We start from the raw sequence: 26578 nt of genomic DNA, 5'->3' as shown, positions 1-26578 counted from the left end.
TTAATGGTGCGCCTCATCTCCTCTCAGTGACCATGGAACGTTGGAGGGTTGCAGACTCAGTTGGATAAATGACGCTGTGATGGAGGAAGAGAGACGGCACAAAGTAGCACTTAGCTAATGAATTCGCTACATCTTATCAACAAATTGCACCTCAGACATCAGACCCTTACAGAGCTGGATTTAGGTGCTACAGCGCTAGTTTAGATAGGCCTCATGAAATTCTTTCATGCACTTTCTGGTCCGAAATCTTGTTGCAAGGGCTGGATGGTGAGGAGATGTTGACATAAGACTCAGCGCACCGATCGATACTAGGACACCGTACCGGTCATCGATTATCCCCATCGAGGCAAGCCGAGCGGATGCAAAAGTTTGTGCCGTAGGAATCCAGTGGAGCAGAGTTAGTGAAGGCAGAATGAGCTGAGCGCTACCAGAACGGTGATTTCGGTGATTGCTCGTCGCTGTGTTGCTAGTGCGAAGGCGATACTCTCTATCCAGAGCGGATAGGTAGGTGGATGAAGCACTTAAAATGGAATATGCAATCAAGCACACAAATCGAGCATGATTATTTGAAACTATACAAGAGCCTAGCCACACTGGTGCCTGCTGCGTAGCGCGCATCAATGGGTTCAAATTCACAATACGCACTTGACTAACAATCCCAAGATCACAAAACTTTGGGATGGCACAAATCGGCTTCACAAAGAGAACGTCCATTAATAAAGAAACGGAACTGAAACGTAAACAGCATTTACTGTTAGATGCCAATTCCAATTCGAATGGGATTATTTTGGTTTTTGTTTGGCAAAAAGTTAAGAAGTGGTGCAGAAAAAGCCAAACTAAGGTAGAGCTAATTAGTCCGGAGATTGCATACTGGACAATAAGACACTGAGGCTGAAAAAATGGGCACGCCACCGAGCAGCAGGAGAAAGCATCGAAACCAAACTGAAACGATAATCTTTGAATGCATATGGATAATAAATATTAATGAAAAACCAAGTGAAGATGGAATAATGGGATCATAAAATCACAACAGAAAAGTTGGTAGCGCAGGAAGTCTCATGAACTCGCTTGAATGGTAATGGTAGCTTCAAATTACACACTACAACACTTGACTGCAAAACCAGCAAGTCAATGACAGGAGCACTATGACCTGCTCTGCAGTTCCGATTCAGACAAACCGACATTAGATGGCAGAAAATAAGTCAATAAATAGCACCTCAAAAATCTGCAAAGTTCCCATTTTAAAAGGCCTCTGATTATAAATACACAAAGGCAATTACTATTGGATTTTGAAGATGGATAATTAATGCTGAGCCATGTGAGACTAATGCAAAGATGGCAAAAGTAATCCGAACTGCAAGTATAACCGATATACACATCTGTGGATTATACAAAAATCTACTTACACGCACACAATTTCACCAATCGCACGTCACTCATTACCATAAGTTTAACTTAGGGTTGTGAACAAATGTGTCTGCTATGGGAGTAACACCGAATTAAACCTAGAAAACTTCTTAAACACACACACCACAAAAGGTAATGGGAACGAGATGGGTAATGTTAAAAGACATAAATTTCGGTCTTTCAAAATTCGTGATTCGATCAAAGACGGTCCCAAAACACTATAATTTACATTGGCGTGAATGGGCGTCGCCCGTTTGAGGGACTATTTGAGAAGAAATCGAGTAGAATATGATAAAGCTGCATTGGACAAAGAATTCTAACAAATATTGCCAAATATAAAGCTAAATTGATTCCGATCGACACCAATGGCGTACATAATACAACCGCTGTTATTCAAATAAGGAGCAGAAAGTAAACCCAAGATATTGAACATGTTGAGCAATTTCCTGCGCAAAGATGAGACTGAGTGAGTACATGAAAGAGATCCCAATTCAGCTCAGACAAATAATGGTCAATATGTACGGGTAATTAGCAAAACATATGAGATGACACCTTTCTAATTACGCAGGCACAAAAGCGGACAAATTTGAACGCAAACATAGCTGAGTCACCTAATGTGGCACCGAAATCAAATAATCATTATAAAAAGAAACCAAGAATACCTCTGCGGGATATAAAACCCGCCGAAAAATAAGCAAATAAAATGACTGGAAAACTTGAATTCAAGGTAATGCATCAGACAAGAATAGAGTTTTACTAAACTTGTCACACAATATGTAATGAGGTACAAAATAATGCTACGGAAAAAAAAATCACCATTTGGAGACAATGTAGCCACGATATATCAGTTTCGACAACCTGACACGGACCACGATACAAAGTGAAACAAGTGCAATGAAATTTAAAATTCCAACTAAAATGAAAAAACCTACTCGAGAACCTTCGCGTCAGGGGTAGAAGTTGTAGAGGCTGCGGCCGGTTGGCAGTTTTGCAAGAACTGAAGCAACTGGGGGGTTAGGAGGTCCATAGATATGGTAGTAGCACCAATATTTAATGTATCTGGTCTAACTACAGTCGTTTCTGTCGAGGTTGTTGCGGATGAGGGGGGTAGAGTTGTTCGCCACGAATTGTCCTCTGACATGGCGCCTGCTAAGAGAAGGAAGCAATGATAAATTTTTCAAAATTATGCTAAAAGCCTTGGACTGCATGATGCGAAGCATGGAAAATGTCGCCATATTAATGTCCAAGGAACTCACGAGGTAAAAACAAGGCACTACCTAGAGAAACTTTCCCTTACTGTATTAAAAAACGGATCAAAAATGTGCTAGTTACTAAGGCTTTTTCAACCCAACCGTGAAGACAAGCCTTTGATGTCTAAAAACAGACCTGCATTTAACAAATTCGGCGAGCCCATAGAAGTACCCCTCAAACCAAAGCTACAATCAAATTAAACTGATGACTGTTAAAAAAGTAAAGTAGATTAAGTAGATTACACATTTGTAAAACGACCTAATGCACTAATCAAATGGACTGAATTGGGACTGTTACGAAGAATGCGCATCAATACTCAGTTAGAAAATCCAAACAACTGTTAGATACATCTAAAAACTTGTAGAACATGGGTGAGAGCCTCGAAAACTGAAAGAGACGCCGCCCGAACCTACCGCTTACTGAGCACTGTCTGGTGCTTCGGTAATGCCTTCAATCGGTGCGGTAGTTATGAAAAGATTAAACAAAATTTGCTAGAATATTAAAAAAATTACCTCTTAATGCTTTGCCAAAAAAAATTATTTAATGTCCACTTAAGACAAATTCCCCTAGAAACAAGAGCTTGACGGGAATATGATTGCAGATGTCTACATAAGAATGTGCTTTTTCAAAGAATTTAAATATCGACATTTACTTTGCCGATATTTAACAAGCAAAATTAGCAATTAAAAATAATTTCAAAAGCGAATTTTATTGTGGTACGCCTTGAAAATAGGCTGCAAGCACTTTCAGTTTATTGTATATGTTATTTGATTTCAAATTGCAATATTTTGGAACATAACAAATGTGAATCTTCGGAAAAATTCTCAAAGGTTTTGTTGCATTCCTACCATATTTGTCAATCCTAAAATGTTTTGCATACCAACTCTTCTGTGGAGCGAGACTCCTCGGTCTCCGCTTCCCGATTCCTAGCGTTCCTAGACAAGCCCGGTTGGTTTACTTTGGACATCTTTATTAAAGACGACAAGATGTATAGGGAAAATACAATATTCAAGAAGGAGGGGAGCCGCAGTCGCTAGGTAAGGGAGAGGGCGATCCAGTTACCAGGTTCGAATTTTTTGCTTCCCTCCTCCCTGAAAGGCACATTAAAACAACATAAGTATTACACTTCTAATGCTTCTATCTTCAATATATGATACGCTAGTTTTTGAGCGGCACGCGCCTTACTCTAATGCCTCAGCCTGAATAACGCCAGTGTTTTTACCTATGGGTGGGCTTTCGGTCTGCCGGTCGGACATACGTAAAGTAGTTTACTTTTATATGACCTTGTGGTCAACACAGCTGGAATCTGAGGGTAACATAGCCTTCCGAGACTCCCTGAAGACGAAAGAAGACAAAATACTCGGGCAAAATATCTATTTAGCGCAGAGAAGGTGTCTGGGCTATTGGCATGCCACAAAAGGCCAGCCCACCCAGCGATGTACAAGGGAGCTAATTCAAAGCACAAAAGTGGCGACTCACCAATACTGAGGAATAAACCACTATCGTATTACAGTAAATTCGTCTTTGTAAATTCATGACATTTCCTAAGTTCGGATGTTTGGGACATAAAACGTGTCATGCCGTGGGGTTCATTGTTCTTCCAACGACTACTAGTAGCTGTTTTGAATGTCGTGCTTTGATTATCAGGTCCTACCTGTGTACATAGAAGTCGCTGGTCGTTATTCCTTCGCCTTTGTCTCCAAAAGTTAAAACTCTTCATTTGTATGGCGGTTGCAATACTTGCCTTTCGGAAATTTCAAGGCTGGAGTTCAGCCTGCTAACGCATCTACACCTTGAGGTATTGTCACTGTGGGAGTTGAAGGATGTAGGGCTTCTTTCCTTTTTTAAATATTATCTAACGTCGGAGTTTGCTTTCTGTCCCTCTGGGTGATATTGTCAACTGGAAAACTTGCCTTTAGTTTCGCGGTTCATGTAAGTGCAGTTTAGCCCTTTTATTTGACCTTGAGTCCTGTATGTTTTATTGGTCGACAGGCCCCAAAATTAAAGGCAATGTTATCTGCCTATTTTGACACCCATTTTTTCAAGGATTTGAGCAGTAAGCTTTGATCAGCGAATCAGAAGGAAGTGTCTAGTCTTATTCATTAGACTAGGAATGTTTCCAATGGAAAGCCTTGTTTTAAAGGTCACAAGGCAAATGTATGGTGCTGATCGACAATTTCAAAGGAATGGTTATGCCCATTGCCTAATTTTCTTATTTTAAAGCCGGGTTTCATAACGGAAATTAGTGGATTAAAATTACTTGTCCGAAGCTCGGTAATTGGGAATCGTATTTCTAAACCCCTAAGACCGATACTCCTTTGCTTTGACTACATTATTTCGATTCGGGTGGCACTGCTGCAGCGAGATTAGCGTAACCATTATTAATTAAGCATAGTTCCAATTTAATAATCTCATATGTTCTGGTATGCCCGTTTACGTTGAAGTAACCCAGTGGCGGAATGCTGTCTGTACGAGTGCGTGTAGACTTGCACCACTGTCGTTCAGTATTGTACCTGCGAAATATCATCCAAACATTTCGAGTTGATGTTACCGCTATATTTCATTCACATATATAACAGTCGCTCTTATGTTTTTCCCATCCATCTCAAGTGTGCAGGTTTAAACCTGCTGTTTGGATAATAAACAGTCAGGCTCGGTAGGAGCGGATAAAACGAGTCGGTCAAGTCAATTGCTGGCTTGGTGGGACGCGCAGTGCACAACTACATCGAGGTTTGCAGGCTCTTTGGTACTGTACTGAGCAACTGAAACATTGACCAGTCGTTGCGATTGATAATTACTCAACAAAAAGTTATATTTGCTTGGATTTAAGACCAAGTTTACACTATACGGCGATGTAATGCTTAAAATAAGGTCGTCTTCTAGCCAATCTTCTGTAAAAATATGATTCACGCCTTTTTTAGCGCGTTTTACGGTGTGGGATTTATGAGGCGTACAAGGTAATTACTCTGCGGAGTTGGGTTGTTTACTAGTGAATGAAGCGCTTGCATTTTCGCTTAGTTATTTTTGTTGGTCTAATGCTAGTAGATTAAGCAAAACCACTTTGTGGTTTTCGAAAAGGTTATTAAGATCCACTTTGCAGGGTATTGGTAGCCCTCTCTAGTACGTTAGACTACGCAGTTTGGCGACAGTTAAGTTGCAGCTGTTTGAGGTGGACAGCAAAATTTGCACAATACGGTTCTCTCCAGACGCGGAAGTCAGTTAGAACGCAAGGTTCTAGAGACATTTCGTGCGATAGCGTGTTCATTCAAACAGACAGAGGTTAGTAATGCGTTGGAGAGGGAACGCAGGAGGGTAGTGAACGGGACGGGCTTATTTATTCTGGCTGTAGCGCCTCGAATCTTCCCTGAAGTAGCACTAAGCCGAAATAGTATGGAAGGCCACATTACTAACGTACCGGAGTTGAGAGGCTTTCAGCATGGCTCGGAGGCCCTCCTGCAAAGTGGAAACACGATCTGAGGAGACTGAGTCAGTTAAACACACGGTTGCACAGAATGCCGCAGCACCAAAATTACTTTCGTCCTTTTCTTCTGTAGATTTCTCAAATTCATTACGCCAACTTTTATTAATGCAAGTTTAAATTAGCGAAATAAGCAGTTGCAATGCTGAGATTTCGTCATTTCCCCACTTCTTTGGTTTTAGGGTCCTTTGGTCCATAAGACAAAGCATTTGAGGACCAATGTTTCCATCCTCTTGAAGGAGAGACGGTGTCAGCAAGATCAAGAGATTCTTTGTACCCGTTGGACTCTGACCTAGAAAGGCATAGTACAACAAACATGTAACGCTTCAATGTATAGATATGTAGTTCCTACATTTAGCGTTTTCTTCAAAAACCTCTTTTGTGCCGCATGCTAGCAAAGTGAATACATCAACAGTCGTTATGAGCACCATTTTTTGTAACTTGGCTTGCCAAAATCACTATTTTGGTGAGGAAATTGTGCAGTTTGCATGGAAAAGACGGATGCAATCAATGAATGAAGGCCTTATCTATTAAGCTGGAGGAATAAATAGTAAAAGTTATTTAATTTCCATTAGGGAATAATAGCGCAATGTCGAATCTGTCAGCTAATCAGACGTTACATTGCAATTCCGTTGTTTACCATATCAATTGATCAGTTAGACAGCAGTTACATTTTTTAAAATTATCGAGAATCATGTAAATAGCATTGTTAGCTTTACTTGGGGATCATTTTAACCATTATCACAGGTGCAGACACCATCTACTCGTTCAGTTTCTTGAGTTCTAAATAATGTAGTGTTGCTGAGATGCATTTAAGGAGTGGGATTAACGCTTGCTAATGGCTGAGAAACAAGGTCTGCTCCAGTTAACCAACAGGTCAGAGCCTATTAAACACTCGTCCGCTTCGACACGAAAAACTTGTAGGTTGAAATATCTATGCTTTGATGATGCAAATCCTGGGAGCAGTGAAGTGTCTTCTGAGGCGGTAATATTGGCCATCCATGGTCCGTCAGATAAACTGCACACTGGCGCAATCACCTCTGAGCACAGAATGCATCGTAGCGCCAAAGTACTTTCTCACTACAGATAATTCTGGATAAAACTGTAAAAACCGTTAGGAGTTTGAGGGTTACTAACAGAAATGACATAGACGAAAAGGCATACGAACAGGATGGAAACCGAAACCATAAATAATAAAGTGGCTTTTAGCAATCCCAGCAATGCGGCCGTCATCAACTGAGTGAAACATTTGTCCTGATAGTTACAAAACACTCACTGATACAACTACCTGATGGATACGCTCTTGGTCGGTTTTAATTGCTTGTTGCTATTAGACGGGATTCCGCTGGCGGTATTCGCCGTGGCGTGCTGCGGATTAAGCAGACATTTGAACAATTCCACGACTACCTTCAAGACGGAAACAGATTTTGTGATGGTGATGAATCACACCCGGCCCACATCTCATCACCAGAACATTGGTGCGTAAATCAAGCGTAAAAATCGCACATTCAATTTGAGTTTAACTTGGAATTTTTAGCGATGGATAAAGGTTATAATGGTAGCTGATATAAATATTCAAGTGATACTTAGACCAGTATTGGGCTGGAGCTGTATACTTGGCGACATTATTGTTCCAGCTGTGGCGTTGGGGGATTGACACCCCAGGAACTAACCTAAGGATCAGAAAATTGTCTTTTACAAATGGGCAATCTGAAAGAGTATGCCTCGGGTGGATAATAAATGACAGTAATGCCTGTTAAACAGCCAGTTCTGAATTACTTCACAGTCATAAGGGAGAAGATATAATTATGCGCCATTTCCACTGTGATCTGGTATCGCCATCTTCAACCCAGGTAAAATCTGATAGATCATTAGGCTATCAGTTTAGAAATGATTGAATTTTGTAGTAATGCGGACCGGAAAGCCGCCTTATTCGACTTTATTAGTGATGTCTGCTATTTGGAGGTGGTTAAAAGCGAGGGTTTTAAATTCACCGTTAATTGGTGGCACGTCAGACGCCAGATCTGTTCTCCGACTAAGGCATACACGTTATGAATCCTAGACGCAGTAAGCTGAGTACTTCATTATCCAATGGTACAGGACTGGAAGTTATTGGACGTTAAAGTGAAAATATATAAGAGGTGGGTGTTTGACCGCCATATCAGTAATGGGGGATGAGGGAATATTAGGACCAAAATCAAGTATCTTAATCAAGTAAGCTAGGAGGCGCTAGCTACCATTTTGATAATCAGTAAGACTATGAAATAGTTTTGGGCATGAATCACTTAAGAGGCAGGTTCTAACGGGTTTTCTCATCACTGTGTTCTTATAAATACCTGAAAGAGGCAAATGATAAAAATGATATGAATTACAGCGTTATTATTGTATGGATTACGTGCACACCCATACCCCATGGTTGTTTGGAGCCATCATCATGGGGTTTCATTTAGCGTATTCGATTACAACGTTTCAAAGATACGTCGTCTTAACATGGATTAAGATCATGATTAATGCTTACTATTTTTATAGTAAAAAAAAAGTAGAGTAGGTCAGTAAAAATCCCGAATGATGTAGAATTCAAGTAAGGAAATCAGCCCGAGCGAATTGCTCGGGGGAGAACTCACTCTACACAAGTGATCCAAAAGGCTTCTCAAAATAAGACCAATTAATTGGGATGCCGTGTATTAAACGCTCCAAAAGTTGGGTAATGTGGAGTGCATAACTTAAAGCATATGCGGGGTGATTGAAGTGGGGCTATTTCATACATTGGCTGGTGCTGCGAAACGATTCTCGGGTTCAGAAGCATTTTGGGCTGTAAATGGCGTTCTCCACGAAATTTAGTATGTGCATTCATACTCTGAGGTAACGCAATCCCCTTCATTCGAACAAGGAAAACTTACATGGAAGTAGAAATTAGTAGCAAGTTTTTGATACAGATTTACGGAACCTTCATCATAAGGAGATAAGCTTCCAGGTCCTTGGTAGGACGGTATTTCCAAGGCTTTCACATAGGAAGCTGTTCGCAACCCAGCAACTGTAACGATATGAAAATTTACCAAATTCTTACTCATTGACAAGGGTTCCCAATTCAACTTCTTGCACTAGATCAGCCCAACTTCATCGCCACTTGAAACAAGGGGCGCATTAGGGCAAGAAACAAACCCAATGGTAGGAACGAAATGCATTGTCGTCCAACCACCGTACTGAAGCATAAATCAAAATAACATAGCGGAGGGAGCCCACAGGCCGAGACATGTAAAAGTGCCCTCACAACGCTACACCCAAGGCAGTAAGACTTAACGACCATAAAGCACCATTTTGATTTCGCACCCAACGCATTGCTATTAAAAAGCTTCAGCATAACTGCTGATCACATGGCCTTATTAACCCACATTTTTGATAAAACGAACCAAAAGAAACGCAAAGATTGAGGCAGAAAACATGTAATCACGTTTAATGAAGCATATTGCAAATATAGGCATGAACAGAAGCAGTAATCGAAAAAAAACTGACACACAATATCTGCAATTAACCACGATTGTCGAAATCGGAGTCAGATGAATCGCCGGGAGCGCGGCGGATAACGGCAGAAGTAATTCTAGCCCCACTACCACCGGTACGTCGGTGCCCTGGACTGCGATCTCGTCGATCCCGATCGAATCGTCCACCACTGTTGCGGGGCATTCCTGCGAAGCATCCACCAACATTGCTGACGCCACAAGATCTTCGTTCATTTCCATCTACATCATCGCATCGACGACGGAGGTGCATACCCTCACCACCGTAACCACCGCCTCCTCTTCTACGTCCACTGCCACCGGCACGATTGTAGCGATCTGAAGTAGTAGCTCTTTAAGAATGAAAACAGCTCACCATGTCAAATGTTCGCAATATCAAAGGGAGTGTAGAGCCCCCAGTTCACTAATGGAATAGGAAACCGCCTCAATATGCCTGGTGTTTGCACCACTAGTCATAACTGACAATGGGAATGAACCAGGAAAAAGTCAGAGGATCAGTCATTGAAACTCACCACAAAAAGGCCGCCCACCACCACACCCTCCTCTATGGCTGCCGTCGCGAAACCTTCCGAATAAATTCCCGATTTCTGCGTGGATAGGTCTTCCATTTATCGATTTGGTCAGACGCTCAGCTTCAGCATGCCGGCAATCAGCTGAATTGGCAAATGTCACTGTTCCCCATCTAGAAAACATGTCAATTCTAAGTAAATTGAGCATTAAAAGATATGTCGACACTCAACAGACCCTTGAGATCGGTTTTCTCCATCGAACACTATAGAAACACTGACTGCACGCAGGAATTCCCGGATCAGATCGTCTTCTGTCACGGACCACGCTAAATTGCGCAGCGTGCAATCGGGTCTTTGACAAAGATAACTGCCATAATCTCTAGGATTATGCTCGTCACCAGGTCCAATGCGGGAGTGATCTGCTAGAGCATATCCACTACCACTATAGCCATCAAAATTATGATCTAGAAAACCAGAATTTCGTCATACACCAAGACAAACGGCTGACTCATAACTGACTAAGGCGCATATCATTATTTTAACCTACCTGAGCCAATGGAAGGAACTATCCGGGCCTGCACAGGTCGACCCCCTATGAGTTTGCCATTTTGACATTCGACGAGAGCAGCCTGACAATAGGCATCCGATTGAAATTGTACCAAACAAGAAGATGAAGAACTGAAGAGACAAGGTGCGAGCGGCAAAGAGATTGAAGAGGCAAGCAGTGCATGTGCTTGAAGTCACTCGACACAGGCACATCATGATTGCTCAATCAATGGTTTGCGCTCTCTCAAGGAGCACATAGTATCTGTCCGCGAGGGAGCTCGGTCCACGAGTTATCAACCCACTCGTTGTGGTACTGCGCGTGATAAGATAAACCTGCTCAGGCAGCGCACAAAAACAAAAAGATAAAATACTAGTTAGGCCTCCCAGGGGAAAAAACCACGAAGATGAGAAAAAGAAGGGCAGAAGTTATAAAAAGAACGCCCACCCCCTTCGCTGACACGAGATGCTGACAGCGGCGGGGAAGAGAGGGTAGAGGTCGGCCTCGCTCAACCCTCCCGGATAGTCGTACACACACAAACTACGCGAATCTAGCGCGCTACGGCAGTCACCCACGGGCGGCGATACACGGTACAGGTTGCTCATCTAAAACAAGAACACTCGCTACAACTCGCGATTGCTTTGACCTTTTCACGAGTTCAAAACAAATGCATGCAGAGAAGGAGCCCAAGCCATCGAGGAAGCGGAACCCAGGAATGGAAAGAAATCACGAATGCAGTTTAAAATAGCGTCGGCCGCTTTATTACATTTACTTGATTTACACATAAATCACGATTATTTTTTGAAAGGTCCTCCGCGTCCTCTCGCCCCACGACTACCACGGTTCTGGAAACCTCCGCCGCCACGGCTTCCACGATGAGGGAAGCCGCCGCCTCGTCCTCCGCGACCCCCACGTTTTCCACCACCACTGTGATCTTTAAAAGCAGAATCCTGGTCCCGCTTTGGCCGCTTCGACACTGGAGCATCCTCTTCAACACCACTGACAGACTCACTACCTTCCTCAACCATATCATTCTCTGCGTCACCGACGCTATCATCCTCACTATCGCCTTCATCGATCTCCTCATCACCGGATTTATCTTCCTCATCATCCTCTTCTTCAGATTCGCTTCCCACTTGAGCAGGAAGCACTGCCTTAGCCTTGTTCTCTACCCGAGGCTTCGGCTTTTCGGTTCCCTCTACAACGCAAAATGACGATAAAGCAACCAAAATTAAAGAACACAATACTTTTGGGGCTGGCGGCACTCTGTTTGTCAATCGAAGGATCAGCAGACTGGTCTTGCACCTTCGTCTTGAGAAGCCTTCCCTTAAGTTCTTTCTTAGCGCCCTCCTTCGCCCCAGCCTCTGCTGCTTCCTTGGTCGTAAAGTATACGATTGCGTTACTTAAACAGAGAAACAGATTACCGGCCATGACAAATTCAAACGCCAGGAAAACCAAGTGAAATCGCACCTTACCCATTGAATCGGCCATTCTTTTTCCTCATGAAAACATTCCTGCATCCAGGAAAAGCAGCTTTCAGTTCATCGGCCGACACAGCGAATGCGATATTGGAAACAAAAACAGGGTAGTCGACAGCAGATTTGTCGGAGGTTATAAAACGCAAAGTGCGCCCCCCCATGATCTTTCCTTCCGACTCCTTAAGAACTCTAGCCCTATCCTCTGCGCTACCGAAGCTAAGCATGAAACACCCCCTTCGCGTTAGCTCAACCTTTTTGGCAGATGGAAACTGCTTCTTAACGTCATCAATCTCGGCGCTAAAGGGCACATTAGTAACGATCAGTGAGGTTTCGGTGACAGGGTTGAAGTTGCTTTGGGGTTTCAAATATACTTTAACCTGCACATCACCGAATTGATGATTCTGAAGTGCTTGGAAAGCCTTTCTTGCGTCATCTTCGGAGTTACAATCAATGTAACACGCGTTTGTCAGGTAATTTTTGGGTCCTGAGGTCATAAGACGCAGGTGCTTCGGCTCAATACCAATAACCTTTAGAATCTCCTTCTCCGTTATGGACTTCGGAAGAGACGCCACAAACAAGCATGTGAGAGGAGCGTCAGGCCGACCCGGGTGGGGGTTTTTATTTGACCGAATCATTCCAATATCGCCATCTGTAACCGGCACAACGGCAAGAGTATCTTGACTATAAGCCGCCCCAGAACATGCCGAAACTGCCTTTTTTGCGGCTGCATCATCTGCAAACCCGAGAAGAGCGACCGGCGAGTTGATGCAGGATATCGACTCTGGATGCACATTGCGCTTTGCGAGGAAACCATGTAATTCATTCTCGTTTAGTCTCGGGATGTTAAAGAGCAGAATATTAGATGCCGACACTCTGAACTGCTTTTGCACCCCCACTTTTTGCTCCGACTGTTTGGCAGTAGCCTTCAACTTTTCCTGATTGGACTTGACAGGCGTTTGCTGATGCTGTGTCTTTTCGCGGGAGTTAGCCAGCTTAACAACCTTTTCAGGAAGCTCATCCTCAGTATCGCCATTATGGTCGCTATCGTCCTCATCGCCATATTCTTCACTATCTTCGTCGGAATCGCCCTCGATCTCTTCTTCAGCATCGAGTTCCGTACTACCAGAATCGTCGGCATCCTCAACAATCATTTGTTTAAGCTTCTTAACTTGCACCGCATCAAGTTTGGTTCCTACGTCTTCGTCATCTCCGCTGTCTTCTTCCCGGGGTCGTTTCTTCCCAAGGATTTTGGTGGCGGGAGCCCCATTTGCCTTCGAGTTTTGTGCATTGGGATCTGTGAAAGGGATAATGCCCAAATCAAAGAAGAAAAGCGACTCAGCAGTGAGATTAAAGTCAAATTTCACGTAGTATCAACAACAGCACAAAAACTCACTTCGATTCTTCTTTTGAGTCTAAAATGCAAAGCAAACGCAAGTCAGCAAACACTTCGATAAGTCTAAAGACCAAACACAAGATGATAGATAAACGGCATTATACAAACGACACAAAACCAGTAAATCAACACAGGGGAATAATCCCATCCGTAAACACATGTAAGCCCACCATGACCATGGCGTGCAAGAGACGACAATGGAACTCCACGTGAGATGGTTTCCCAGTGGGTATTTAAACAAATAGCTGTGTGAACGTGGTCTGTTATTATTTAAATATATTTTTCGTCTATTCAAAATACATGAGCTCTCCCTCTGAAATTTTGTTTTGTAAGACCTTAAACGGATTTACGTTCGAAAACTAATGGCACTAATTGCTACTTTATGTAATGAGTTTTCAATTAAATTAGAAGACATATTCACTTTTTGAGTGCATAATAATTGTGCTTACAGTGATTGCGTCAAAAATTGTACGCCTATCTTAATACATGTTCTTTGGGTTACGTAACTTTAGATAGTGGTAACTTGGGCAACACCTGTAGCACCTGGAGTCTCTTTCGAAGCGGAAAGAAGTCATATTACTGAGGTAGAAGGTGTATTATCAACGCAAAGAAGAGTCAAGTGTCTATTGGCTTGGCCTAGAAGCTATGCCACTAAGCGTGGGTAAAGCCTTAAGCACCCTCGCAATCAAAACTTATAGTTAAACAAACAAGCAAAGTGTTATTCTGCTGTCGGCCTTTGGTGGGATACAGCTTCCGGTTTTCCGCCGAACCTATATGGTTCAGTTTTTTCCGTTTAGAGCTGTAATAACTCAAAGTTGTGTAGCAGAACGCATGCCACCAACATGGAGAAGAGCTGAAAGAGCAATGGCACAACTCGAAGGCCGCTTCTGAAAATCGAGATGCAACCCGCTGAAACTCAAGTGCTGTCACAAATGCAATGCACAGTTAAACAAAACTGCCAGTCCCTACAACACATTATGTTTTCAAGAAATCAGTATTTTCCTCTATAGTATTTGGCGTCAGGGATTCGATTGCAGCAACAAAGAGGTCCCTGCAAACTAAACGGCTTTCGGGAACTTGACTTTCAACTTTTTATAAGTTAATAGGTTCTGCCTCATTTTTGCGCACATTTAGAATCCTTTAGAACGGGCGAGATTGGTGTGTTACTGGGAGGGTACTTTGTATTTTGGAAGTCATTCGTACTTTCCAATTTCTTAAAGTAAAATCCTACGTACGTGAGAAGTCCTAATAGTCGAAAGTTCCGAGAGACTATGTACTATTAAAATATATAAGGACTGTAAGGCCTTGAGCAAGACTAAAGTGTTATGCGTCCGAGCGGAAATACTATCCGCATGAAACAAAAAGTCGCTGCAGAGTTTTGCACAGGTGGGTGTTTTGAGCTTATCCTCAGATGAACAATACCAGGATGGAAGAGGGTTTTTCAACCAAACGTATTTCTTAAAGCCTTACAATGACACCCCGAGACAGAATAGCAGAATTTTAGCGTCCAGAAAGGTCGTAAGCCATAAAATTGACTTAAATGTTTAACTTTGTCTTACTAAGGCATCCCCATGAATACAGATGGAATTAAACTAATAATTGCACGTCAATTTTTTTGGTGCGGCAGTAGATAAATCAATGGGTATTTAACTGTACGTTTTAGCCGCATCAATATTTTAGCTTAAGTAGTAAAAATTCTCACTGGGAGAAGTGGCCCTATGAAGTCTAACCCGCCCAAACTATTATATGTCCTAATAACAGGTCTTCTTTTGTACTGATACGGCTTACGTCAAGTGACGTCGAAATCCTTTCTGAAGTTGCAATGAAATATATGCTTCTATGACCACAGGGAAAAGCGAAATACCCCTCACAACACCCTGCATAACGTTTGTAATACTAAACCTGTACTTACCTTAATAATTAAGCACTCTGGAAAACGTAGTGAAAGTAACCCCTGTACCAAAACTCAGGGTCAAACAAACAACCAAGTTTTACTGCATAGTCTAATATCCTTTATTGAAGGTTTCTCCCGGTGCTCTCTTTGGTCAGCTTCCTGCGTTAGCCTTCACAACGTGGTCAACGCTGCAAAAAAACACCCACGAGTCAACCATGCCAGTCATAGTGTAATACGATAGTGGTTTATCCCGCGGTATTGATGAGGCGCCACTTTTGTACTTGGAATTAGCCCTCTTGTTCCTGGCTGGGTGGGCTGGCCTTCGGGCCATGCCAGTAGCCCTTAGCCGCCTTCTCTGTGCTGAATATATATTCTGCCCGAGTATTGCGTCCTCTTTCTTCTTCAGGGAGTCTCAGAACGCTACAATGGAATCTTCTTTTAACTTCTTTTTAACCGCAATGTCATCGACTTCTCTTGGTAATTCTATTGGGTTTTTTGGTTTTGCCTCCTGTGGGAACTGGATTCGATGTCGGGGTAGTGTGCTGGCCACCACACATATCATAACCTGGAGTAGGAACGATGTCCTAAAAGCAGAGGCAAATGACGAAGGATTAGGTATTGGGGCTATTCCTTTTTCCCACTTCATTCTCACTTCAGAGCTGCCCTGCCATATCTGTTAGGGTTCAGTCCAGCCGATACTGAAGTGGGGGAGGCGGTCGTGTAATCACATGATTGGTATCTTTATGCAGAAATGGTAGACAGCTCCGTAGCGAACTTCTTCAGAGGGTTACTAACCACGGGTAATGGCACTTCAGGTAGTATTAGCATGCCTGCAGGACACGGGACTGGAGTAGGTGCTAGGGGTCGTCACAGATTCTCCCGTCCGCTGCATATGCACTTTTTTGCCACTGTAATATTTAGTTATCTGTAAGAAAAATCAGAACAGATGTCCACTGGGATGTGGTTTGCTTTCCGCTGCCACCAGTGTAATCCCCGATGTATTCTTTTTAAATGCAAGAAAACATAATGTTTGAGCAAAATATGTATTTCCGACAAGCAAAGTGGCTTGAAGGTTAGTGTTATGGTCCGATGTTTAGGTGGCATAGCAAATACGCAATAGTGAAGCCCCTAAGAGGTGTGTTATTTGAACCGATAGTTGAACAAGCAATTACATTTTTCATTACCTTATTTGTGTTGAACCTACTCACCAATAGTTATTATGTGTGTAAAAAACACACATTTGGCTCAATTGAGGAACCGTTAGTTATAGGTACAGTTGCAACTAGAATAAGGCATTCAAATATATTTGTTTAGTCGATTCACTTTAGCGTTCTATTTCGGGGTGTGGAGAAGTGGAGAAAACAATTGGGTTGCCGTCAGTCATCGATGGTTCGGAGTATGTGGTAAACACCTCATTTTTAATGACAGTCACCGAGGAATTGGTCCGCAAACGAGCAGAACATAATGAGGGGGAAATATGTAGTCTGGAGGAACTAGCACTTCACCAACAGGATATTGAGAAGTATTTTACGTATATTTCTTTCTGCCAGAATCGAATTTCTAAATAAAAACTGTAAAAAACTCAGGATTTTGTATCTGCAGAACAATCTTATCTCCAGAATTGGTATGGTTTGTATTGTTTTACTTTTCCTGCAGAGAATATTAACCGTTTAAAGGAACTGGAATACCTTAATTTAGCTCTAAATAATATTGAAATAATTGAAAACTTGGAAGGTGAATTTATATGTGTAGCCCAATTTTAGGTTGTGAATCTCTAAAAAAACTCGAACTCACAGTGAATTTTATTGGTGATTTGACTAGCGTGGAAAACCTGATAAATTTGGAAACTCTTGAAGAGCTGTATTAAAAAAGTTTTAATTACTCCTAAAGTTATTTGATAGGGAATCCGTGCACCGACTATGCTGGGTACAGAGAGTATGTCATCGCTACATTGCCCCAATTAAAGGTACTTTAAATTAGTCTGGTGACTGTCAAAGATACTAGATGGTGAAGAAATCGGAAAAGCTGAACGCATCACTGCTTTTCAAAATCTTTCGAAACATTACAAATCTATACTGAACTCACAGGAAGAATACTTTCACAGAAGGGTATGCGGGCTTTATTAACTGCTCATATTCAGGCCCATGAGAAAGTTCAGGCTCAGCAACGGAAAGAAAGGTTTTCGGAAAAGTTGAAGGAAAATAATGGGTGATGCATTGATAATTGTTATTATTATTGGTGTATTGTACCATGCATCTTATAAGTTCATTTATTATTGCTATTGAGGTTTGTTAAACTTTTGTAAGTGTCTGAGTACATAATTCGCATTTGTTTACCAATGCTTAATAATTGCGCACAAATGCACGTTTTTTGCATTTTCTGTTTATGTAATTTTTCATACTATCTTCTTACGTATTTTTCTTATATCCATCCGTTGGGTCCTTCTTTAACAACCTTATTAGCCACTAATTTGATGGATTCTGGAATACTACTGCAAATGTTAATAAGTGGCTTATTCTATAGGCGCAATTTAAACGATCCATTTCAATTACTAGTCAGAGTTTTTTTACGTTTTGCATTTCTGTTTGGTTAGGGTGTTAAACATAGATGTCTGCCCTGCAATTTTTACTTTATTGGGCATTAGAGAATACGTTTGCATTTTGGAACGTCTTCCAATTAGGAGTTGCATGATTCATCGTCTAGGCTCATAACAAACAAGTGCTTTGTGAAAAGTTTATTTGTTTCATACCATATTTATTTGGTCAAAAGACAATACATTTGCTTGTTTTAGCAGTTTGTTTGCTCATTTCAGTGATATTGGAAAGATAGCTGAAGAATTTTGGCAAGAGAAGGGTCCTTACACTCCGGAATCACGGAGTGAAACATATGAGTTTCTTCGCTTACAGAAAGAACAAGAATCTAAGAAAACTACCTCTTATGAGTGGGCTAAATATGCTTTTGTCTGTTCTTTAAATAACATAGAAGTTAATACCTTCGCTAAATTTACCTTCTAGATTCAGTGTATGGATATGTCGGGTTTTTAAGTGGAATCCTTTTTTTTGGTCGCAAGATGTGTATTATAATTGATAGTGGCTTGGCTTAGCATAGTATGCTATACAAGAGCAAGTTTAGATACACTGTGGTTTTGTATTTTGAAGGAAGACGAAGCCGAGGCGAAAAGTTTTCTTTGCTGAAGATGGTCGGCCTTACAACATAAATGAGCCGAAGTAAGTACTTTTCCCTAGTAGAGACCAGCTATTCAATCTATTTTATTTCAGGAAACAACGAAAAGGGACAAATGGGTTTATGAAGCTATCATTTTTCAAGCCAAAGAGCCCGACAACTATCTGGTGCAGTTACAGAAGTGATTTATTGCACTAAAATAGTAATAAGTAGAATTGTTAATACCTCAACAGCCAAAATTACAATTATCACCTCCATCTCGAGGGTGGAGGAGATAGAAATGGTTTCAGCAAAGGAAAGTAAATGAAAAGGATCTTAGGCGAGGGTAGTGAGTGGGTGATGTCCCTCAGTTGGGTGGTCTGCGATGTCCTCCACGCAAATGAGATGTAATTTGTAACTCATATTTTTAAATGTACTATTTTCCACTTATGTGGTTACCATTTTGTAGAGTCGAATTTAAATTTTACGAAGAAATCAAGGGGAACGAGCAATACTTTGTGCTAGATGTCGCTGCTTACAGGTGAGTTCTCTGGTGTGGCATCCTTTGAAGTATGCAAGAACCTCCCCCGAAGTGATGGTGAGAAACCAGATTAATTTGGTATAAAATTTAGTAATAATGAGAATAATACTTAACCAGCTAAAAAAATTTGACTTATGCCAGCAATGAGAATCTACAATTGCGTGTTCTTATGCAAGTGGGAAGTATAGGTTTCGGGCGTTCAGTGTGTACTGGAATAGCAGCCAATAAATAGTATTTATTTAATTAGCCATTAGGGGATTGAGAAGCCTCGATTTGGATCTGATGTAAAATATTAGCTGAAATTAAGTGCCTAGTGACAGAGAAAAAGTTTTGAAGAAAGAAGCACACCGGAGTTGATTTAAATGTGATAACTTTGTCAGCGCATTGTACCGCACGCGACTACTTGACTCTGACTGCAGCGGTGCTTATTCTCCAACACCAGGCTTTGGCCGCTCGAAATTATGTTCTCTCGAATGGGACCCTTTGAAAGTCTAATGGGGAAGATTAACCACCCTTTTGTATTCTGTTTTTTATGATGGTGCTTTAAATCGAATATACAGATTAGTAAAACAAGTGCTTTTGACGCGGGTTGATAATTCCGGTGCCTCCTTTTATTGGTCCCAATCTTCGTTGCTTCCATGTGTCTAAATAACCTGTTAAGAATTATAGAAGACATTTTTTATCAAATTTTTGCTAAAAGGGCCTCACTGAGTAATTTTTAACAAGATACACTGTGCAACCAACACTTGCAATAAGTTGTCCTGTGTTAAAGAGCTTTATAATTTCATCTTTCTAGGAACATGGATACCACTCTAATTGACTGCGATGTACAGACGAATTATGTTCGTGTAACACTGAGAAATAAGGTGGGCTTTGACCTCTTATGCGGGTAATCATTCGCTTGTCTGAGCAATTACATCTCAGCTCAGTGGGCAAAAGGCCTAGCTGATACAGATTGAAAGAAGGATTAAATGCATTTATTTGGAGGAGAGTATTAACGGGTGTCAAATTTCGTAATAAGTGGAGTCAGATTTGAGCAGACTATTACGTATAACTGTCTTTAAGGTGTTCCAAATGGCTCTGCCTGAAGAGGTTCATCCAGACAAATCTTCAGTCCAGCGTTCTCGTGTGACCGGTCGACTGCTCGTTCGGATGCCCAAAGTCAGGGTGGGCAGTCTTTTTCGTCCCATTTTTGCTTTACTCACCCTTAAATCTGATTTGATGTTCATTCTCCTTGCGTATTCACTTTAACTTAAATTCAATGGCATCCGAAATGAACAAATGAATTTCGTGTGTTTGGTTTCATTGGGTATCTTTTTATTCACGAATATATTTAATTTTGTTTATAGGCTTCTTCAATGATTGAACCTCGGATTGTACAGGCAAATCACACCGCCGGTTGTATAGAGAAAACAGAAAGCAAAGAGTAAGCTTTTATCTATTTTCAGTAAGCGTTAGAGTGAGGTTTTTATGACTTTTAATTAAAAAAAGCAAAAATAAAGACAACTGGTTAATTATAGAACAGAGTATCATAATCAAGGGGTATTCGAAATGCTTTAGGGAGAGAGGATAATATTAGAGACTCAGCATCCTTCTGTAACCAGCTTTTGATAAGCACCCTACTCTCCTTTCACTTAAGACGGTGAATTTGGGATTACTTACAATTTACTTTACAGAACATTATTTCTGTAATGAAATTATTACGTTGCTACGTCTATGAGATTACTTTTAATGATTTAAGGTATGTTTTATGTGTCAGTATTGCAGTAACTAATCATTTCAATGGCCAATTAATTATGTAATGGAACCAGTAGCAGGTATCCCCAGATAAGGGTAGATGGAAACTTAGCAACATGGCACTTGAAAAATTTTGTTTTGGCTGTTTTATTTCATCTTGCTACAGAAAGGGCAAGGAACGAAAGTCCAATTTTCTGACGGTGGGAGAAACAAAAGCGTCAGTGGACTGGCGAAACATCACGAACACTGGGGACAGCCACTTGCGCGACTTGGAGATGGCGAAGCGGGCACCGGTCAACCGCCGTAAGGAGAGGAAGAACAGTCCCAGTTTTGTTGACAATCCTGACGTCCCGCCTCTTGAATAAACATGTGATCCTAAAGGGTGGAACGAACAAATTTTGATTGTTTCAAATAAAAATATTATAGTGTTCTTCAAAGCCTACAGTAAACACTCAACTAAGTGCGAAGTAGAGGCCACATCGACAGTTGAGCATTCACTAATTCATGAAAGTTCTCCTTTAGACTGATTAAGGTATCGCTTTGGGACATGATTTTTGAGAGAAGTTTTACCCGTGACTGGGGTTATTTGCACAAAGTATTTCAATCCCTTTTATGAGGTGACAAAAATAAATGCGAGCCTTTTGTGACCATAAGTCTGGCTACGACATGAGGCTGAATTAAATGTGGCTAAGCACCCGAAATTCGCTAAAATAGCCAGAAAGTAGTTGAAATGAACGAGTTTTATAAGTGTTTTTCGAAGAAAAAACTACTGCTTGATTTTCATAGAACTCAATACAATGCTCATATGAAGTGATTTTTGTGCCTACCCAAAGGGCAGCTTCGAGCATATTTTCGGAGAGTGCATCAACTTTAACTTGACACTCTTTATTGAAATATATTTCTGAAGACCAAATAGGATGTCATTTGTATGCTCCACCCTTTGGGAGAAGAAAACAGCAGCTGTCGAGTTATTATGACGAAATTCAGATTTCGTTTAAAACTGATTGTAATGTAAAAATTGTGCACGTCCCCAGTCTAAGAATTCCTGCTCCTTAAGTGCTTAGAGGGGATAGATTTCAGTATCTTGCTTAGTCGTAGTGCCTGTTAACAACAAAAGAGAACTCGCGACACCCTCATTTAGACAATTTTGTCCGTCTTCAAAAGGGGGGTGGGAAAGAGCATCTGCGCATGGAGACGCAAAGCTGTGGCTAAGCTACCTAACGTCAAAGCTCGCGAGGTGTGTTCCAGTTCGAAAGTAGGGAGGTGGAGGGAGGGATGCGTTCACCATCCCCGCATCAAATATTTACAAGGTTAAGCCCCGACAACGAAAGGCGTGGATGGATGAATCGCTGCTGCCCGTGCCGTTGCTGCAGCTGCCTTTTCGTCTCATTTCAAATGCATGTCTGATTGACAGCACTCGGGGCAATCTTGATAAAAGCCACCCTCGGGTTCACATGCCTGCGCGTACCCCAACCCCTCTCCCCGATACACACACCATGATTGGCACTTGGGTGCGGGCGGCGAACAGGTTGGGGGGCGTTCAATCGGTTGCTGATCTCTGGTCGTAAGAATCGCTTACAGGCCTCAAATTTCAGAAACGATTTCTTTACTAACTAATGCGCAATGTCAATGAGGATGGCTGAATACTATAAGTGGTGCAAGTGTACTTTTTAACTTCATATCACTCTTTCATTCACTGATACGCGCATCATAGATACGAAAGCACTGCCACCTACTGCTTGCATTCCATTAACCAGCATCAAAATAAAAGTTAGTAAAAATGTGGTGCTTTGGGGCAAAAATTATTAGTTATTTCAAAAAAGTATTTTCATTTCTGTGATATAACAATATCACAATAGAACTGGGTTCAAAATAAGGGAACTAAAGTACAAGGAAATGTTGATTCAGTGGGAAAATCAACACACTCAAAGCATACTTCTCTATAAATAGTGGCACCTATGTGGATGTGTTGGAGATGGAGATTTTTACAAGCATTGAAGTCAGTTTGGATCAAATGGCCCTAAAAAGGAAGCGGTTACATTACTGAGAAGTTTGCAGGACTGCCACAATTTAAATAGTGACAGTAAAAGCAGCATTGCTGAAATTCTTTTAGTACAATAGCTTTGTTCTGTCACATTACTCTCTATTACTATTGTAGTAATTCTTCCCGCTGATTGAGAGGATTTCCGCTCCAATCCTGATTCATCAAGCAGTTTTAGAAATATGGTAATGGCAACCAATGCAAAACTTATTTTAAGCCTCTCATCGTGGCTATCTCCTGAAGGTGAAGGTAAAGCCTAAAGACGTACTTGGCATGGGTTGGCGTATTTGCTAGTAAATACTTAATAGTCCGTCACCATCTCATCACTCTGAAAAGGAAATGCATTTTCGACAGCTGCCAAGACGATAATCACTCAGCCCTTCTTCCTATATCCCTCCCCCATCCCATTCTCCCAAGATTCCCCACTTCTCAATCACGCACTTATTTCACCCCACCCCCTCGTTGCCTCGTTTGGTTGCTCGTTTACTCGCTATCTTGTTTTCCTTCCTAATGCATAATTTACACGTGCTGCAGTGTTCGCATTCCTCCTCTCCCCTCTCTGTCACTGCGGTGGGTCAGGTCTGCCGGGGTGGGTCCATGCACCCATGAGAAAGTGAAGTAGCAAAATTTGAGTGGTTACAGATCCCAATGGGAAAAGTTACTTGCCCACTGAAAAAATACGAGTGCAATACCGTGGTGGTGGGTTTTTTCCTCTGCTACCAATCTTGGGAAGGTCTCTAATGATTGCCAGTGCGGACTTGGAAACAATGAAAGGAAAATGTGTACACTTATCACAACATTCACTGGGAAAAAATTCTCCTAAAGTCAATCAAGCGAAGATGAGCAGTTGTTGGCTTATTTTAAGTCAAAGTAATGCTAACTGACGATGCAGTTTTATAATAAAAACGTTTGCCAACAGAGGGTAATTCAATAGCATTTATTTAACTGAATGATCGTATCACTGAGGTATCTGTCGGAAGGATTCGCATTCAAGCATAGTCCAAGTTACCCCTCCAATAAACACATTGAAGTAGTTGTTTGAGGTTTGACGATAGCTACAGCTTACAAAGATTATCAATGTCCCATTTTGCATACGGAAAGACCAAAAAATCATCAAATTCCCATCACTCATGAACTGATGCCAAAAAGTCCAAGATCGCTTGCGGTGACAAAGGTGTATGGCTTTAAATGTTCAGCCAATTTAATTGGCTTTGCGGCAGGATCCACACCCATTGCCCAAGGGATCAAGATGTATGTTTGCAGGCTTACTGAACATCTGCAGTGGTGGATGTGTCTAAATGAATTTCTAAAAAAGCTTTCATGTAAATTTTAAGTTTTTTATCTGCAGGCAAACTATTTTGGTACAAAAATGCAGTACCCTTAGGTAAACAGAATTCCAATCTACTAGAAATGGTTTTATCATCTGTATAAGTGGTTCCTTTGATATAATTACCCCTTTTTCACTGTCAAAAAGAATAGGCGGTAAAACAAATCCACTAGATCGTTTCTGGTCTCGGGCATTAATTTAGGGCATAGATGACGAAAGCTAGAAAAAATTTCAGAGCGTAAGTTCCCATCACGACCACTACTTCACTATGCTGCTTCGAGATACATATTTCATCACAAGGACACCGCATCCAGACATGTAGTTTTTAAATTTCACGAGGGAAAAAGGGGGGAATGCCGTTTGCAACCCCACTTGCTGATGTGTCAATCAAGACACAGCCACAGCGCCAACACAGCCTAGTCATGGCCTTACCCGTGGCTGTAGTGACATGTCCAGAAGGTTGGATACGCCTACTCCATGATTTGTGGGACTGCAGTGGAGTCCAACACAAGAAACCAAATTAATTTGTAGAAAAGGCAATCAACTATGTCGGGATTGTAAGCATTCATGATATAATTATAGACTAGTAACGTCACAAGTCCATTTTAACTTGAAAAAAGCATATTTCGAAAAAGTGACAAATTAAAAAAAATGCTGATCTGATGTATGCAAATTTGTTTTGCACATTATCAATGTGATATGAATATGTACGATTTGGGTAGACTGATAGGGCAAGTCCGAGTCAGCAGCAGTAGCCATTTCCTAATTTTTGGTGATTAACTTTATCATTAAAGGTTTAGTAAAACCTTCCCACATTCAAGAGGTGATGGATTTTGATTGCGAAGTAGTTCATTGTGCTACCGCAATTATTAGCTTTTCTGATCGCCTAACTAGCAAAAAACCTTTCTCAATCTCTCATCATAACGTGATTTTTTGATAATCAACACAATAGGATCCACTTTCTAAAGAGGCTGTCATTTCATTCTGTGTGCATTGGCCAGATGGAAGACATGATAAAATTACCCCTTGTGAATAAGCAAATAGTAATTAAGATAGATTGCCAATCCTAATTACAGCATTAAAATTTCGTTTTACTTTTCCTTCTAAAACCTAGTAGGTGCATTCTTCAAACTTAATTACTGCCATTTGGGGAAATTTCATCGTACAGTTTTGAAAGTCTCAGATATTAAAGGCTAATACCTATCATTTGTGAACAGAAGCCAGCCTACCTACCACTTCACTCACCTCATTAAATGACATTAGGGAAGGTATATGTAGCACCCTAAATAATATTACTTGGAGGCAATAGTCGCACAAGCACAGCACAATTAGCTGTGGGAAAGAGGCACTTCGGCGCCACCACGGTAGGTGTCGGCGTGCACACCTATCAATAATTTCACAAGAAAAAATAAACAAGGATTGAGAATAATGAAGCTGTAATCAAGTAAAAGTTAAGGCTTGGTACAAACGAGGTTTCACTGCAGACAGCATGCACTGCCTCCGTCATAGGAACAGTCAACCGTTCTTTTTGGAAACACGGTGTTTGGACGAAAAAAGGGAAGTCCGTTATGGTGCACTTTCTGGGAAGTCTGAAAAAAAAATTTTTCCATTATTGAATCTTTCTTAAATAGGACTGCGGGGGATGCATATTGAGCATGCGATTCACTAGTTGAGTGAAAAATTAACCATTAAACATGGGGCCTTATTTTGTAGTTATTTGACGACAGTGTGATGGGAGAGGAGAAATTGGCTCCTTATCCATGAATAACTCATTGTTTAATTGTCATAAGGATAACTAGGGTGTAAATTTTGCAAGGCATGCATTTTTTTGAAAAAAAATGTTTGTGAAACAGTGAAGATGGCTGATGTACGTGCGTGATAAATCATGATGCCTGGGAGTCGGAAGTAAGGAGAAACGCATCATGGCCGGAAATGCTGTTGCATTCTTGCCTGCTTTAGTTGCCCCAGTGAAATGAGGTGAATCAAATCCACGGAGCATTAACACCAGCAAATTTACTAATTCCGGCATTTTTGGTGTGGCTGATGCAAAAATGCACGTGTGGATGGATGGATGGGTGGATGTATGCGCGCACGCAGAATTTGTGGCGTTATTTTGACTTATGAAACTTAACCAAACCTCATGCCGCATCCCCCACTCGTGTGGACCCCATGGTTTCTCACTTTAAAAAATATAGTTCACTTTTAAGTCACCTCATTGAGAACAAGGCAAACATTTGAAAGTTTATTTGGTATTTAAAATAAAAAATATGGCATTTCTGTTAAAAAAATTGACATCCG

The 26578-nt window shown here is 41.3% G+C and overlaps 4 protein-coding genes across 4 annotated transcripts; 2 read left to right on the top strand and 2 right to left on the bottom strand. All coding sequences in view use genetic code 11, as the record gives it.

The window, feature by feature from the left end:
• Window positions 1-2548, bottom strand: EGR_04754 (hypothetical protein; the record flags this gene model as incomplete). The annotated part of the gene is made up of 3 exons (XM_024494003.1): window positions 1-74; window positions 300-520; window positions 2340-2548. 3 exons carry the CDS (start codon window positions 2546-2548, stop codon window positions 1-3), a joined length of 504 nt encoding a protein of 167 aa, XP_024351568.1.
• A 7116-nt stretch (window positions 2549-9664) lies between these two features.
• Window positions 9665-13757, bottom strand: EGR_04753 (hypothetical protein; the record flags this gene model as incomplete). Its single annotated transcript, XM_024494002.1, has 10 exons — window positions 9665-9986; window positions 10399-10627; window positions 10711-10841; window positions 11155-11312; window positions 11480-11641; window positions 11685-11905; window positions 11955-12109; window positions 12183-13479; window positions 13579-13597; window positions 13749-13757. 10 exons carry the CDS (start codon window positions 13755-13757, stop codon window positions 9665-9667), a joined length of 2703 nt encoding a protein of 900 aa, XP_024351567.1.
• Window positions 13758-16298: 2541 nt separating this feature from the next.
• On the top strand, window positions 16299-17684 carry EGR_04752 (Leucine-rich repeat-containing protein 6; the record flags this gene model as incomplete). The annotated part of the gene is made up of 9 exons (XM_024494001.1): window positions 16299-16322; window positions 16787-16868; window positions 16901-16994; window positions 17023-17096; window positions 17129-17206; window positions 17236-17332; window positions 17363-17438; window positions 17470-17580; window positions 17613-17684. 9 exons carry the CDS (start codon window positions 16299-16301, stop codon window positions 17682-17684), a joined length of 708 nt encoding a protein of 235 aa, XP_024351566.1.
• Window positions 17685-17722: 38 nt separating this feature from the next.
• EGR_04751 (Leucine-rich repeat-containing protein 6) lies at window positions 17723-21277 on the top strand (the record flags this gene model as incomplete). Its single annotated transcript, XM_024494000.1, has 8 exons — window positions 17723-17758; window positions 18298-18413; window positions 18631-18699; window positions 19104-19175; window positions 19972-20041; window positions 20241-20342; window positions 20525-20601; window positions 21079-21277. The coding sequence occupies 8 exons, from the start codon at window positions 17723-17725 to the stop codon at window positions 21275-21277; spliced, it is 741 nt and encodes a 246-aa protein (XP_024351565.1).
• Between the last annotated feature and the right edge of the window lie 5301 nt (window positions 21278-26578).

Source organism: Echinococcus granulosus (genome assembly GCF_000524195.1).
Source record: "Echinococcus granulosus chromosome Unknown EG_S00031, whole genome shotgun sequence".
Taxonomy (NCBI): domain Eukaryota; kingdom Metazoa; phylum Platyhelminthes; class Cestoda; order Cyclophyllidea; family Taeniidae; genus Echinococcus; species Echinococcus granulosus.
This window is presented reverse-complemented; position numbering and strand designations above follow the sequence as displayed.